Source organism: Castanea sativa, chromosome 2, assembly GCF_040712315.1.
Source record: "Castanea sativa cultivar Marrone di Chiusa Pesio chromosome 2, ASM4071231v1".
In the NCBI taxonomy this organism is placed as follows: Eukaryota; Viridiplantae; Streptophyta; class Magnoliopsida; order Fagales; family Fagaceae; genus Castanea; species Castanea sativa.
Window position 1 is genome coordinate 15,271,106 of NC_134014.1, and position 17,699 is coordinate 15,288,804.

At 38.6% G+C, this 17,699-nt stretch overlaps 1 protein-coding gene across 3 annotated transcripts; it reads right to left on the bottom strand.

Annotated features, from left to right (window-relative positions):
• Positions 1-11,955: 11,955 nt before the first annotated feature.
• LOC142625569 (uncharacterized) lies at positions 11,956-17,168 on the bottom strand. 3 transcript variants are annotated; one of them, XM_075799201.1, is made up of 4 exons: positions 16,989-17,168; positions 16,175-16,524; positions 13,968-15,884; positions 11,956-12,538 (listed from the first exon to the last, which is right to left on the bottom strand). In XM_075799201.1, the coding sequence occupies exons 2-3, from the start codon at positions 16,519-16,521 to the stop codon at positions 13,991-13,993; spliced, it is 2,241 nt and encodes a 746-aa protein (XP_075655316.1). In that variant the 5' UTR covers positions 16,522-16,524; positions 16,989-17,168; the 3' UTR covers positions 11,956-12,538; positions 13,968-13,990. The 3 variants fall into 3 exon arrangements, with proteins under 3 accessions (XP_075655316.1, XP_075655317.1, XP_075655315.1); XM_075799202.1 differs by having other exon boundaries at positions 11,956-12,541; XM_075799200.1 differs by having other exon boundaries at positions 13,964-15,884.
• Positions 17,169-17,699: the final 531 nt, after the last annotated feature.

Below are 17,699 nucleotides of genomic sequence, written 5' to 3' on the forward strand. Positions count from 1 at the left end.
AGAGGTTGCGCGAGCTCAATTCTAAGCTAACCGAGGCCGAGAAAGGGAAAAGAAGAGTGCCGAGGCAGCTTTAAAAGCGGCGGAGAGGCTAGTGGAGGTAGGGGTGGCAATTCGTGTTCGCGTGTCGGGTTCGTGTCGTGTCAAGTCATGAGTATTCGACTACATAGGTCAACACTAACCCGACCTGTTTATTAAACGGGTCAAGATTTCTCAACCCTAACACGACCCATTTATTAAACGGGTCAGTCGTGTCGACCTGTTTATTAGATTTTATCAAAATGAAAAATAAAAATTAATGAAAAAACAAACAAATAAATATTTTTAATATAAAATTTAGAACTAACGAGTAATTGCATCACAAATAATCATTCAAAGTTAAAGCATATCCCAATATCACAAATAATCAATCACAATATGTCAAAGAAAATAAATCACAACAACTAATAAGTTTATATACCTAGAGTTTGAAGGGTATATTGGTAAAATATCATTTAATTAAACGGGTCAGACGGGTCAAACAGGTTCTATGTGTTCAACCCTAACCCAACCCATTTATTAAACGGGTTAGTCGTGTCAACCCGAATATGACACGAACCCGTTAAGCCTCAACCCATAACCTGCTAATTTCGTGTCGTGTCGTGTCGGGTTCGCGGGTCGTGTCAAATTTTGCCACCCCTAAGTGGAGGCTTAGCGCAAGCAGCTCTACCAGGCCAAGGACGAGCTTGTAGCGGCCAAAGATCAAATAAAGGCCCTAACGAAGAGATTGGAGGAGACTGAGAAGGCCAAGGAGGAGGCCGAGAAGGCTAAGGACTAGGTTGAGCAAGATGGGTATGAAGCAGGGGTGGCAGAGACCGAGGAGGCTCTTAGGGTTGAGGTCTCGGAGGTATGTAGATACTACTACCTCTAGGTGTGGAATGAGGCCCTCAACCAAGCTGGAGTTGAGGCCTCCTCTTCCCTCAGGAAAGCAAAGAGTGTGTATTACCCCCTTGCCTTCCGGGCTTCTAGCTCTCTATCCCTAAAGCTGATGCTGCCTCCAAGGAAGCAAATACTAGCAAGGACATCCCAGCCAAGATCCCCCCTTTCTTTTGGCAGTCCATCTAAGGAGGCCGAGCAACCTAAGGTCACTGGAGAAGTAGCTGACACGACCAAGGAAGTGGCCCGTGATGTCACTTATCTTCCAGTTGCCTCCAAGGACCCTTCAAAGGAGAAAGAGGCCTCCTATAGTATGGAGCTTGTCCTTGCCACTCTACCCATACCCACCAATGAGGACATCAAGGGTAAAAGCCCTGCCTCTTCAAAGACAGCTCCTGACCAGCCCTCTAAGACCTCAGCAAAAGATAAACTTGTAATTAAGCTTAAGTAGTTCTTAGACGTCCCCTTTTTTAAGTATTGTTTCTAAAACCTTCATCTCTTGTAATCATTCTCCCTTTCTTAAGTTCTAATCTAATGGCAGTTTAAAAGTTTTATTATAGATGTTTTGTGCAAACTTTGACTTTTCCTATGTTCTACTTTACACTTAACTGGTTTTAGAATAAAGGGTGATAGTATCTAACTCAACACATGCTCACATACTTAACTTTGATGATCATCGGTGCAATTGACAGCATAATCACCCTACTTTAAATAATCACAGGATAAATGAAGCTTTCCAAACTTACAATTCTCAACAAGAGGTGACTTTTAAATTAGAGGAAATACTTTTTACACTTAGTCAATATACGAACAAAATTTAACCTGATTCTATTATTAGGGTAAGTGATAATATAGCTATCACATTTCACTTAATCAACAACAGATCTGACAATACTATCCAGGCTTATAATCTTGATAAAATAGACTATTAACTTTAGAAACATACCTTAAATATAACCCACTTAAAGGACCTTTCGCACCACCCATAGTTCCACATATCCTACCTTTTAGCAGCAGATTTGAGGAATTGTAGAGGACTCCCAACTCATGATATGATCATGGATACACTTACAAATGCTTTAAGTGATGCTCATGTGTGGCATAGTTAGATTGATTACTTTTAAATGCTTGGGTAATCCATCATAGCTGGGATAATTACTAACTCCCTTAAAGCAAGTGGTTTAAGAAACCTAACATGGCCGAGATTCCGTTTAACACTCTGTGAAACAATAAGAAGTATTAATTTACCTAAGGTATGTGGTCCGTGGAGCCAAGCATGACCAAGGTTCTGTTTAATACTTAGAGAAATGATAAAAAGCATTAATTTACCCAAGGTATGTGGTCCGAGGAGCCAAGCATGATCAAGGTTCTGTTTAACACTTGGAAAAATGATAAGAATTATTAATTTACCCAAGGGGTATGTGGTCTGAGGAGTCAGGCGTGACCAAGATTCTATTTAACATTTGGAGAAATGATAAGAAGTATTAATTTGCCCAAGGTATGTGGTCCGAGGAGTCAGGCATGCCTAAGGTTTTATTTAACACTTGGAGAAATGATAAGAAGTATTAATTTACTCAAGGTATGTGGTCCGAGGAGCCAGACATAACCAAGGTTCTGTTTAACACTTGGAGAAATGATAAGAAATATTAATTTACCCAAGGTATATGGTTTGAGGAGTCAGGCATGACCAAGGTTAGATAAAGAATAGGTACAACAAATAATGTTATAAATAAAACATGGCAGAAATACCTTTTATTAATAGTAATACATTCATAGGTTATTTACATTCATAGGTTATTTACATTCTAGGGGCGTGGTACAATTTTTCGTCCAGATCTTCCAAAAAATACGCTCCTATCCCAGCTACCGAGGTGATACGGTATGACCCTTCCAAATTGGGTCCTCATTTTCCCCATGCTAGGTTCTTTGCAGTACCCAAAATATTTCACAATACCAAATCTCCAAGGGCTAATGGTCTTAACTTCACATTTAAACCGGAGTTGAGTATATGTTCTTGATGCCCATTTCGCAACAGTACCTCTAGAAAGTCTTGCTATTAAACTAGAGTCCATTATTCGAGATAAGGGTGTGGGGAATCCCAAACTGAGTGATAATATTTTTCCACACAAATCTCTTAGCATCTATATCTCTGATGTTTGCCAGGGGCTCAACTTCAACCCATTTGGTAAAGTAATCCGTGTCAACCAAAAGCCATCTTCTGTTTTCTGCCGCTTTAGGAAAAGTACCTACAATATCCAATCCCCATTAAGCGAAAGGTCAGGGGCTAGAAAGATGATTAAGGACACCTCCAGGCTGATGAATATTTGGGCCGAATCTTTGGCATTGGTCACACTTCTTCACATACTCTTGCGCCTCCTTTTGCATACCTGGCCACTAGTACCCTTGAGTGAGGGCCCTGTGATATAGAGATCTGCCACCTATATGAATCCCACAAATCTCCTCATGCAGCTCTTCTAGGAGGGGTTCTACTGCCTCGGGATGTATACACAACAAGTATGGTCTTGAGAAAGAGTGCTTATACAATTTTTGGTCCTCGGACAACAAAAAACGAGGAGCTTTTCTTTACACCTTATCAGCCTCTCCTTTCTCCTCGGGCAAGATGTCATCCTTGAGGAACATAACAATAGGATCCATCCAACTAAGTCCCACCCTAATCTTATGAACCTGAACCACGTCCTTCTTTACCTTGGTAGGTTTGCACAAATCTTCAACCAGGATGACCCGAGGTAAATCTTGAGCTGAGGAGGTTCCAAGCATGGCAAGAGAATCTGCATGAGTATTTTTGCTTCTCGGGATTTGATGTAAGACGAAAGACTTGAACCCTGATCGTAAATGTTTGACTTGACTCAAGTACTTTTGCATTCGCAAATCTCTGGCTTCTATTTCATCTCCTACCTGCCGAACAACCAACCTAGAGTTCGAAAATACTTCTAACGTCTTTCCTTCTATCTACTGAACTATAGTCATTCCTACTAACAAGGCCTCATACTCAGTCTTGTTATTTGTGGCTGAGAAACCTATTCTCAAGGATTTCTTAATGACGATCCCTTTGGGAGATATCATAACCAGTCCCACTTCGGATCCTCTTTGATTAGCAGCGCTATCAACATATACCCTCCAGGGTAGAAGCCTTTGCAAAGAGACCACTCCAAATGATTTTCCATCCATGTTCTGCTTTTCTCATTCTTATTCTATAGAAGGTTTAGCAAATTCGGCCACCAGGTTGGCAAGAACTGGGCCTTTAACAGAGGTACGAGGCATATACTTGATATCAAAGGCCCCCAGAATTGTACCCCACTTAGCAATTCTCCTCGTGTAATCAACTCTCCGAAGTAGGGATTGAAGAGGAAGTTGAGTCAACACTACCACCGTGTGAGCTTGGAAGTAATGGGGGAGTTTACGTGTTGCATGCACTACTACTAATATGGCCTTTTCCAGTGGTAGATACCTGACCTCTGCTTCATATAGGGATTTGCTCACATAATAGATTGGTCTCTGAACCCCATCATCAACTCGTATTAGTACCAAGCTAACTGCATGGAGAGCTACAGCAATGTAAGCAAATAGGACCTCGTCCTCCTCGGGCTTGGACATGATGGGTGGCCAAAAAAGGTATTCCTTCAACTGTTGAAAGGCTAGGGTGCACTACTCGGTCCACTCAAATCCCTTTTATTTATTCAACAATTGGAAGAAAGGTTTGCACCTATCTGTTGACCGAGAGATAAATCGGTTCAAGGCAGCAGTCATCCCTGTTAACTTTTGGACCTCCTTTGGGTTCCGAGGTGGTTGCAAACTATTGATTGCTCTAATTTGATCAGGATTGACCTCAATTCCATGATGAGTGACCATGTATCCCAAAAACTTTCCCGAACCAACACCGAAAGAGCATTTAGAAGCATTAAGGCGTAGCTTGTGTTTCCTCAATATTCCAAAGATGTTTTCGAGATCACCAATATGCTTGGATTCTAACTTGCTCTTTACCACCATATCAACTATATAGATCTCAATATTTTTTCCTAGTTGTGGCTCGAACATCCTGGTCATCATTCTTTGATAGGTGGATTCTGTGTTCTTTAAACCAAAGGGCATCACCTTGTAATGGTAATTTCCAGTATGAGTGACAAAAGCTGTTTTTTCTTGGTCATTCAAAGCCAAGGGTATTTGATGATATCTTTGGAAAGCATCTAAAAATCTCATTCGAGGATGGGCCACAGTGGCATCTACCAATTGATCTATACGAGGCATGAGAAAGGGGTCCTTGGGGCAAGCATTGTTCAAATCTGTAAAATCTATACGTACTCACCATTTTTCATTCTTCTTCTTCACTACCACAATGTTGGCCAGCCAATCGGGATAGAAAACCTCCTTAATAGCTCCAGCCTGCTTAAGCTTGATCACCTTGTCTTTGACAGCGTTAGAATGCTCCTTAGACAAGCGCTGAGATGGTTGCTTTCTGGGGATGGCCGATCAGTTGACATTCAAATGGTGGCAAATGAAATTCGGGTTCACCCCAGGAGACTCGTAAGCACTTCGTGCAAACACATCAATGTTCTTTCTAAGAAATTCCACCAGTTCCTCTTTCTCCCGAGGAGGCAGCTGTGCTCTGACCTGGAAGAACTTCTCCCCATCATCAGCTATAACAACCTTTTTTTAATTCCTCACACTTCTCCCCTTCTACCATATTAGTAAATAACACTGGCTTCCTTGATTGCTATAAGCCCCGCTCGACAGAGGCCAAGGGTTCAAATTCAGCCTGATGCCTAATAGCAGAGGCTAAACACTATCTAGCCATAGACTAGCTCCCAATCAATTCTTCAACTTGGTCACCAGATGGATATTTCACCTTCAAGTGTAAAGTGGAAGAGACGGCTCCCATGACATGTAGCTAGGGTCTTGCCACGATGGCAGTGTAGGGATCGTAAGCGTCTGCCCCATTGCCTTGGTCAACCAACAATCGCTTCACATCATACCCCCTATCCTGAAGGTAACCACTAGTGCGTCATCATACGGTTGCAAGGTACCAACCTTTTCCTCATCAGAGTAACTTAGCGCTGGTCGGACCTCCGTCCTATTGCTCTTCGGCTCAGGGGAGGAGTCCTCTGCAGGTGGTTGAGCTATGGACAGTATCCTAGAGGGGTGAGAATCAGTCCTTCTCGGGGCGGTAAGAATAACACTGATTGTACCTAGATGTGGTTTTGAAGAAGCATCTTTCTGGGACCCTGACCTTGCCTGGCTTCTTTGTCCATTAGGGTGATATAAAAATTGCTTTAACTTGCCACTTCGAACTAGTTGCTCCAAGTGATTACACAGAGTTCTACAGTCCTCTGTCGTATGCCTTCGTTCTTGGTGGTACTGGCAATGAAGGCTTTGGTTGCGCCTTGTGGGGTCTCCTCCCATCTTGTTTGGCCATTGTAAATATGGCTCATTCTTAATTTTTTCTAAGATTTGATGCACTGGTTCTTGGAAAACCGTGTTAACCACTTGAGTAGCAACAACCCCAGATTGCCTAGAAAAATATCGTCGAGGATGATTACTGTTGTACTTATCAGACCTGAAGTCCCTCATATCTTGAGGGACTACCTTAGCCTTGCCCTTACCTAGTTGTTGGTCTTCCTTGAGCTGCTTATACTTATCAATGCGGTCCATGAGCTGACGCACATTGCTACTGGCTTCCCTGTCAATGATCTCCTCAAATCGTGCTTGGCAGGCAAGCTGACCTTAAACGTTCTTACAGCTACGTCATCAAAATCCCCATCAATTTCATTAACATCTCCCAGTATCAGTCAGAGTAAGTCTTTAAGGTTTCTCCCTCTGGCATGGCCATAGATAGCAAGGAATCTAAAGGCCGAGGAACCCTACTACATGTTACAAACCGAGAACCAAAAGCCCTCGTAAGCTCCTTAAAAGAGTGGATAGATCCTTCCTTCAGGCCATTGAACCACCTCATCGCCATAAGCCCTAAACTGGATGGAAAGACCTTACACATTAAAGTCTCGTTCTTAGAGTCTCGTTCTTAGAGTGAACAGACATTCTCTGGTTGAAATGGCTTACGTGTTCCACGGGGTCCGTTCTACCATTATATATGGTAAACATTGGCTGAGTAAAACGCCGGGGAAGCATCCCTCCCTCAATTCTCTGGGTAAAAGATGACTTGGAGATCTGATTCAGGGCCTTACTCATGGCATCATTGCCCAAGCCTTCACGTGACAAACTTCTCCTCCCCCTCCTATCATGATGCTCCTCATCATAGCAAAAAGACTCGCTAGAAGGAGTCCTTGACTTGTGGCGGTAGCTATGATCATTATCATTATCAAAAGAATGGTTAGAACTTGAAGGAGTTCCTCTACGCCACTCTTGGCGCAACCTTCTTCTTAAACGATCAATCTTCAACTACATGCTTCTGGTAGTTGCCTCATGAGAGACGTGGCTTCCACTCCTGGACCGACTCTTGCTGGTATATGTGGTATGGACACTAACTTCCCGGTCCCTCTTTTGCTCAAGGTTGAGGACCGATCTTGACGCTGGGACCTAACATACTCCTCTCAGTTTGGCCCTGAGCCCACCATGATTCAGTGTTGTTTTCACTAAAGCTCAAGTGGTTCCCCATAGACGGCGCCAATTGTAAGGATTAGATTTGGTTGCCAATCCTAAAGGGAAAATGATCTATGCCCAAAGAGCCCAATACAATAAATTTGTAGAGAATGGGTTGGAAAACTAGGCTCTAATCAATCAGCTAATAATTGTAGTGAGCCTAGATGAAAAGAAAATAGGAATAAAATGGTTTTACTTAAGTAAATCGTCCTTGACACAATCCGAGGAGACTAGATCTTATATATGTTTCTTTAGAATTTGGTTACTCAATTCTTGGTGTTACAGTGATTTTTCTTTCTCTAATTTCTCCTTTCTCCCTCCCATAAGGGACTTTTTTCTCTATTATATACTCTACTTTTCTTCATCTCCACCCTCCCTGTGTAGGGCAAGCTGTTGGCCTCTTTACTTGTCCCCTCAGCACCTTCCTGCAGTCTTTGGGTGTAGCTGTAAGGTTGCTAATTATTGTTCAAGTATCACCTTCACATTAATGCGGCCACAGGATTAGCTGTAGAGCATTCAATGCGGTGGAAGCAGCTTTTCTTTTGATATTTCTCAGCTATCATTTGTCCTATGCTCCACTGATATTCATCTTATCAGTAGAATCTTCTGGAAGGCTACTCCCAATGGCAATTCGCACCCTCTAACCTTTGCCTTACCTAGCCGAAGAGGTATTCTTCCTCGGACTACCCTCCTAAACTTTCCCAGTCATGGTTTGTCCTCGGCTCTTGGATTCACACATCTTCCCTATCTTATCCTTGTCCTCGGACTACTATACGTCCTCGAACAAGGCCTATGACCCATTATACTTTATAGGCCTTATATCCCTACAATAATGTTTACAAATTTGAAAGTGGTATGATATAGTGACTGATATATATAAAGGCATGTTTCATGCCTAATCAATAATGCAAATATCGTTTTGATAAAATAAAAATGGAAATATCCTTCAATTATTATTTTTACTTCTTGATTGTGTGTTATTTAATTTTTTTTTTTGCTTTTGTTGGAGTTTCTTTCAATTTTTTTTAAACCAACTGAATTTGAGCATGAATATCATATTTCAAATCAATTATTTCTCATAAATCTTAGAAAAAATGACATCAAAATTTCATTATACTTAAATAAATAATGCATATTGCAAAACTTAAAATAATTAATAGAATAGAATAAATGTATTTATAGTGGGAATTTTCTTATTTTTAAATATTAACTGAATAATAATTATGTTTTGATATTTTTCATTTAAAAATCTATTTTTCTTACTTTTGAAGATGCATGGTTTCTACTAATTATGTTTTTGTGTTCAAGTTCCACTAAAATTTTCTTTTCAATTGGTAATATCGCTAACACACTTAATATTTTTTTGTGATATTGTCAATCTTAATAGGATTTTATTAATTTTAATTTTGGATAACTTCTTTTGCATACCCAAATGTAAAAATGTATTGTTAGTTAATATTTTAAAAGCAATACATGCATCAAAAAAAAAATTAGCATTTTTTTTTATATAATTTAATATGTTAATTAGACTATTTTCATATATTTATATAAAACATAATTTAAAACATTTAATTCTAAAAATAAATCTAAACAATAAGTATATGAATAATTATTGTGTGAGTAAGAATGGTCAGAACACACATTTGGGCCTTAGGCCTGATTTGGCGGTGTGAGCTTGTCCAAGCAGAGCCTTTGAGGCCCACAGACCAGCTCTTACTAGAAAGGTTGATGAACTTGTCCGAGAAGAGGCATCTCCTCGGCTGAGTTAAGTGAAGATCGTATGACACGTCATGATGTTTGGGGAGAGAATTCTGGAAAGCTTGTTGGGTAAAGATGTGTCCCACACAGTTATAAAGAGGGGGAATGTATGAGAAATATCAAGAGAAAATGCTGCTACCACCGTATTAAAGGCCCTCCACCTACCTCTCTGGCCACATTAATGGGGCAATAACCTCTGAACAGTAAATGTTCAGCCTTCCAGCTATTGTTTGCAGACTTCTAGAAAGTGGTGGATGAAACAAGTATCTAATTGGGTGATTTGTGCTACATGTGGAAGATGAAAGGGAGGAAAAAAGGGATATAAGAAAGGAGAGAGGCATTAAGAAAGGAGGGGATCGAAGAAAAAAAGAGAGGAAGAGATAGAGAGAGCACTATACATATTATCTTCAGTCCTAATCTTTTGTTTAAAGAAAGAAAGACAATACAAGTGATCCTCGGCTTACGTCTGAAGAGAGTTTCCGTTATTTTCATCCATTGATTGCGTAGGTAGTGGCGATCTAGCCCACCCATCTGTTGTCCAATATTCGTAAAGCCTAGGTTTCAAGCCCACGCTCTACAAATTTCATTATATAAGGCTCTTTGGACCTGAGCTCATCACTCATTTGGGTCCGGGTACAAATTGTGCACTTACAATTATAATGTACAATTATCATGTTTGAGATGATCACTATCTCTCTTGGCAATGTCGGACTTCAGGTATTTGATAATGGATTTTAATAATGATTTTTTTTTTCTGAAAAACTATTAATTCTAGTTTTTTCTTTTTTATTTATTTTATAAAATAGATAATTTTTGCAACAAAATTGTTTCTATTTTTGTTTAGTGTAATATATTATTCATTTAACCAAAAAAAATTTTTTAAAAAAATTGGGAGATTGAAAAGTTTTACACTCTAAATTATCGCAAACATAATAAAACCTATTCATAGAATGCTTGAAAATAGTGTAATATATTTTTAAAAATAATTTTTATGAATTTTTGTAAGACAAGTAGACAAGACATTCTATTGGCTAATAGAAAATGTCACCATTTACTTTTTTATTTATTATTATTTTTTGCAAAACTTTTTTTTAAAAAAACTTCTTTTACAATACTATAAGACATATAAATAAAATATATTCTATTTTAGGAGGGGCCTTCTTTCATTTGGAAGAATTAAGCCATTGCTTAAATGGTTCAGTGATTGAGCCGCCTATGTTTCAGAATGTCATAATAATCATCAAGAAGGTGGTTATAACTTGTACGAGCATTAGCATTGGGAGGGTGGAAAAACCCCCCAGTTACTATTTTGCCAACCAACAAGCAAAAATTCAACATTATCCCAATTGCTATTGCTATTTGTTTTTAGCAACTGTGAATTGTTAGTTCTCATATATACAACCTACTGTAACTTAGAATGTAAAAGAAAACATATTATTTTATTAAAAATATCTCATCTTTCTCTCTCTTCAATCACACTCTGTGCTCTCTCTCCGCTAACGCTCTACGTCCTTTCTCTTCATTGCTTCTCTAACTCTCAAACGCACAGAGCTCCATGGCCAAAGCTCTCAAAGCAAAACCTCCTTCATTCACTGCCATAAAACACCACCACCATCACGATCGTGAGTCTCCCTCTCTCCTGAACCTATATTCTCACCATCTCTCTCTCTCTCTCTCTCTCTCTCTCTCTCTCTTAGCTCGAGCTTAGCCCATGGGCATCGAACCCATGACCACCATTATTGGCAATGGTGCACGATGGCGAAGCCACCACTAGTAGCCACTGATCTTTCTCCTTTTCTCTCTATTTTTTTAAAATTTATTTTTTTGTTTGATCCAAAAGCTCTCCTTTTCTTTTTCTTTTTTTAATTGTTTGTGCTTTTATATCTGCTTGGGTCTGAGGATTGGGGATTTTGGGTTTGAGGGTTTAAGAAATAAAATATTTTTGTTCTAGGTTTTGGGATTTGTTTCAAAAATAAATTTTGGGGTTTTGGTGTGTGTTCTTGTGGCTGTAATAGGTGACTGACAATGTGGGTGATTGGCAATGGTGGATGTGAAGCAGTGATGGGTATGGATCCTAGAGTGTTTAGCAATGATGACTGGAAGTTTTGTTGATTTTTTTGGGGTTTGTGGTGCAACGATGCTATGGTGGTGGTGGCTGGTGGTTTGTGGGTTTGATGTAGTTTGGTGGTTGGTTCAATTGGGTGGTTCGGTTGTGGTTTTTTGTTTTTACAGTTTGATGGTGGTGATGGTTAGCTTTTGGCAATTAGGTTGAGTTATGGTGGTTGGTGGTTGCTAGCGGTGGTTGGATTGCTAGATTTGGAAGTAATTGCAGACTGTGTTGGTTTGATGGAAAGAGGAAGAGAGAGAAGGGAATTGTTTATATTATTTGATAGTGTAGTTTATATTATTTTAATGAGTTGTATGTAAGAATAAAAACTAAGACATTGGGTGAGTTGTAAAATGAAATTGTAAAATAAACAAAGTAGGTTTTGAGGTATATTTTTTTACATCCCCGGACGCAAATGCTATATAACAATTGTGGAAAAATATCAACAGTCAACAGTCATCTTTGCAGGTTATCACAAAGGAAAGCCATCTGCAAGTTAATTCCTGGCCTAAAGAAAATTACAAACTCTCAAGTTCTGCTCATACATCTTGACCGTAGAACACATGGACAACGTTATATCGATCAAAATTTCATTTATGATATTATTATTATGTTTTCAAAGGTGAACAAATATGGTGGATTAACAGGAGCACCATGACCCTTTCATATGTCCACAACATATCTATATACAAATTGAGTACAGTGGAACAAGAATCACCAATGAACACTCCCAGACCCCCGCAAAATCACCAATAAGCAACCGATGTCAGCAACCAAAATGCAGATCTTCAGCAAGAAAGATCAACTTACACAAAATATATAGTGCTACACCAGATTATAATAATAAATGCCTGTGTGGCCATGGATCACTTCTGCCTCAAGTTTCACCTTTTGACTTTTTTGTAGTGCATAGAATTCATATATTTCAGAAAAGGAACCAGAGTTTGTTCTGTGTCTAATAGCAAGAAGCAAATTTGAGAGAAAAAACCTGACTACTAGCTCCAATTACATCTGATTTCCCAGGTCATCACATGGGTTTGCAGATCAAAGGCATCCAATTACTATTAGCATCATCTCTTTGCCATGTCCCTTTAATTGTCAGACTAGTTAATGGTTCAGAACAAAATGCTTCATGCTTTGTTGCTGAATCTGCTTACAGATAAAAAATAAATAAAAAATACTGTCATTCAGTCAAAACAGTATCTATAAAGTCAGACCTTAAGTAAAAGGGGAATTATGCAAATCAACTTTCTGTGAAGCATGAATGCATTACAATAGTTAATTACTGCTTAATCCAAGTATGCCATAAAATGTTACTGCAATATTTTTAAATTCCCAGCAAATAATATATGGAGCAAGTTACATTCTGCCAGTGCCAGCAGAACAAATGAGGATAAATACAGAAATAGGTGTTGCACTTGAAGATGAACATCTAAGACTGAACTATGGCACTGGCAAAACCAGACAACCACTTCAAAAGATTTGGCAGTCTATTTCACTCTTATTCAAATTTCCATATATTAATCATTCTAGTCCTCAATTAACAGAATTGATAGATCACCTTTTCACATAATAACTAGCAGATGGAGCGCACAAAAACACATACACAGAAACATGAAAATTCTAAGAAATACTAAAACTGGTGAGACAAAAGCCAAAAAAAAAAAACCTTATTACACCTTCATGTGCATTGAACAAGACACAATGACCCCCTTTGTTCTAGCACAGGGTTTTTAGATAAAATTAACATTACCAATAAAATAAGGAATCATCCTCTAGAAAATCTGCACACCTACCACCTCTCCCCGACCCCACAGATGCAAAAGCCTTGTGCACTGTGTTCAACCCTTTTTTTTAACCAATAAAAGAAGGAACCCATTTATTATGTGATCTTATTTTGGCATCTCTATCTGGTTTCACATCAAGTTACTAAGAAACAAAGTTTAAAATCATGAACACGCCATATCCTCTCCTGAATAAAATTATTTGTACTTATAAAATAAAGGTCATTAACAGCCCCAAACAATAATCATTATGATAACAATCATCAAGTACACTGCTACTCAAATGCATTGTTTGCTTACTTTACCCTATATTTGACACATTACAAAACTTACAACATAAATGCATCATCACAATAAAAGACAGACAATGATAACAATAACATGAAAAATGTAAAATCACATGTTAATGCTTGAGCCATATGTATATCTGCGGATGCATACTTCCACAAACTATATTATGCACATGCATTCATGTTTGTGCACGCAACAACACACACAACGCCAACAGGGATGAACATACTTGACAATTCATAGAAGCATATGACTAAATTGATATGCACATATATGCCTACAAATAACTTGGAAGACAAAATAAGTATATCAGCACAATTTACAGGGGTGGGAATAAGAACTAGTTGACTAATATAATGCAAATTGCAATAACCCATGATCAACATTAACGTTCTTTACAAAGAAGAGATGATAAACAGTCTTAAGTTCTCAAAGCACAAATTCAACCTGCCAACCAAAAATTGCAAGATATACAGCTGGAAAGCGGGAGCATAGTTACCTACTTAAAAATGTCCTAACACATGTACTAGGAATCTTTGCATGTCTTCTTATTGTGGCCAAGGCCCTTGCACTTGCTACACTGGAGCTGGCGTTTAATTATGTCTATGGATTCAGACTGCTTCATCTTCGGTCGGCCTGGTGGTCGTTTAGTAGGTGGAGGTGTTACAGTAACTATCGCCAAAGCTGATTCATCAGGGATTGGTCTGTCTACATTTGGAACAGGCTGAATGGACTCTGCATAAGTTAATCGGTAACTCTCAGCTGTGAAATATCTAGAGCAATAATCATATGGGTTCCTACCAATGCATTCAAAGACAGCAATAGCATGGCAGCAAGGTAAACCAGTAAGTTGCCATTCTTTGCAGCTACAATCCCAATGATCAATATCAACAATATCAACAGATTCTCCTCGAACCTCAAATGTGCTACCATGTGAGATTAACACTTGAAGTGATCGAGCTATTGAAGTTTCCTTTTGTAGCCTTTCTTCCTTGGATGGAGTTAACTTTGTTGTCCATTGACTGGAATCTACCCGACGTGTATAGATGGATTCCATCATCTTACCTCGTAATACATCAATCATCTGTGTGATTGGCAGCTCATGCGCCTCTGATACCCAACTGTAGAATTGTTGTCCAAAGTTTGATGTCATGTGGTTATACCTTGCTCCTGCAAAGAACGCATTTGCCCAGTGCTCTGGCTCACTTTGTATTACCCAATTGTAAGCTTCAGGAGATATTCCTTTAATGTTATCAGCACTACGCTGGAAACCCTCAAGTTTGGGTGCATAAGCAGCAGCATAAAAATCATTAATCATAAATCGTCTTGCCTCATGAGAAAACTGCCCCTTCAAGTCCTTATTAAGTTTCTCAGCAAGATGACGTAAACAATAGCTGTGGTAGCATTTATCAAATATCTCAGCCAATGACTTCTTCAAATCATACTGAAAATCTGCAACAAACGTAAGCTGCTGAGGTGTTGACACAGCAGATTTAAGTTCCACTAAGAACCAATGCCAGTTGTCCTCAGTCTCAGCATCTACAACAGCAAAAGCTACAGGAAAGATACCATCATCACCATCAGCAGCTGTTGCAGATAGCAATACCCCTTGATATTTTGAGTTTAGAGGAGTGCTATCAAGGAAAAGGAGAGGGCGACATCCTTGCTGAAAACCAGATATTGAGGCATGGAATGATACAAAGAAACGATGGAAGCTTGAGTCATCCTTAGTGGTAAATGTGGCAACACTCCCTGGATTAGTATCCTTTATCTTTTCACAGAAAAAGGGTAACAGAGTATATGCCTCTTTATAGGATCCTTGAAGCTGCTCCCTTGCAATCTCTTTTGCGCGCCATGCCTGAGAATAGTTCAATTGAATCCCATACTCTCGTTTGATGTCATCCGCAATATCCTTTGGTTTGTAGTTTGGGGAAACTTTCAACTTCTCCTTTATAATACTTCCCACCCAACCTCTAGTTGCTCTATACCCTGCTTTCACAGTGGCTCCTTCACAAGTATGCTCTGTGTTCATTTTCTTGATACAAATCAATTGGGTGGTAGACAACCTTGATGCATATATCCGCCACGGACAACCTTGGGATTTGCATTTGACAGTGACGCGATGGCTGTCATTTTTCTTATATCTATAAGCAAACCCATGGGCAATTGAGTATTTATGCAATGCTTCCCGGAATTCACTAAAACTATTAAACCTTTGGTCCACACCGGTGATGGTGTTTTCCCACTGTTGTGCAGCTTTCCGATGCTTGTCATCATTAGAACCATCGTGACAAATTAAAGGGGCTTCTTCATTAGGTATACCAATATCTATAGGTTCAATGACTTGAGCTGTATCGACTGGAATATCAATTGGGGCAACAACAGGAACCACCGCTTCTGATACAGTTGTCCTACTCGACCTGCATAATCAAGCATTGCAAAAGATTTTATTATTTTAACCAAGGCACATGTAGGATTTATAGACACTTCCAATTAATAGTCATTTTGGTTCACAGCCACAGTGCACGACAATTCACACCAGGGTACGGAGAGGCATTTATCAATTTGACAACAAAAAAAAAAACAAGAAAACAAGGCAATTTTTTGGTTTTTCAAAATAACAAAACACAATCCTCAAACCTCTGTACTGTGTTGTGAATGCTGCAGCTGTGGTGCCAGCTGAATTACACTCGAGAACAGTTATAACTACCTACTACAAGGCATGATGGATAAATTTCGAGCAGCAGCTTCCTCCGACGTGATAAAGACATCAACAGTGACAGAGTCGCCAATGAAATTCACCATTCGTTGCAAGTCCTTGTCTTTGGAAATTGTGATGAGGGTTTTCTTATTCCCGGGAAGGAAGTACTTGAGAATCATGTTATCAACACTACAACTGAACATCTCAGCTATTTCTGACTTGAAATCACTTAACTGCGTTTGCTGATCAATGTCTATGGCATAAGCCTCACCCCCACTATAGGTCAAGGACCCATCTTTATTCGTCACAAACTCCCCACCTGACTGACATATTGCTATAATTTTCTTCGCAGCCATGGCCTAGCCAAGATATTAAGAGCAAAAAAAAGAAAGTTCTAAAAGAATCAGGGATAAACAATTTTACAAAACCCAATATTTACAATTGGGTGCATTCAAAAGTTTATATTTGGAGCAAAACAAAAACACTAACTACAAACGAGATTAAACCTACATTCAAGATTTCATTCGCAAAGATTGAAACTTTTACAAATGGGTATCCATAAAATTGCAAAATTATAGCAGAATTCACACAGAATTGCAAATAAAACAGCATAATCTGAACAATAATTCCAAATTAACAAAGATACTAGCAAAAAAAATCAGAACTTGAAACACCCAGATGAGGCAATAGTAAAAAAAAAATTATCCTAGTCTCCTATTAAGAATTAAAAGGAAAGAGAAAGAAAAAAAAAAGTTAGAAATAATAGTCAAAGAGAGTGAAAGATAAAAACCCTAGAATTGGTTTGGTTAGGAAACAATGTTACCTTATAAGGCAGAAGTGAGAGAAGCAGACGAGGTTGTTTTTGGTGGTGTTTTCCAATAGGAGAAAGAAAGAGAGAAGAGAAGAGGCCAAACCCACAAACAAAGCAGATTCAAACAAACATGAAAGGCAGAGCCTTTTGGCTAAAACTCTCTAAACTCTAAAGCCCTGTCCCGTGTATGTTACAAACTCTCGCAAATAAATATATTATAAAAAAAAAAAATTAGTTGCAGTTACTATTTGTTTCTCAGGGTTATCCTTATTCCTTACCTTAGCCTCGCGCTTGACTTTGTTTTGTTGTAAGTTAAACGGGGTGTCGTAGATTCTATTAGAATCTCCCCCTTTGTGAATCTTATTTATTTATTAGTATTTTTTTTTAATAATTCGATAGGTACAACGATAGTTGTGATGGGATTTAAACCCTTGCCGTTTTAGTGGAAAATATTAGGAGGCGTGCATTGAGTTATAAGACTTTTAACATAATTATTGTAATTTTTAAATAAGTTAAGTGATAAAAAAACAAAATTAATTCTCACAAATTTAGAGACATCAGTGGAAGGACGGTTTAAGATTGCATGGTTTTTGTCATGAATTTACATAATGTTAAAAATTTTTAATTGAGAAATGAAAGTTAAATGAATGATTATTCATTATTACATAATTATGTATTACCAATTTCCATATCAATTGCCAGCATATAACATGTTAAAAAAGA

Coding starts and splice junctions, on each gene's coding strand:
- LOC142625569 (XM_075799201.1), bottom strand. CDS start 16,521: ATGGCTGCGAAGAAAATTATAGCAATATGTCAGTCAGGTGGGGAGTTT. Junction 15,885..16,174: donor TCCATCATGCCTTGTAGTAG/GTAGTTATAACT, acceptor TTGATTATGCAG/GTCGAGTAGGACAACTGTAT.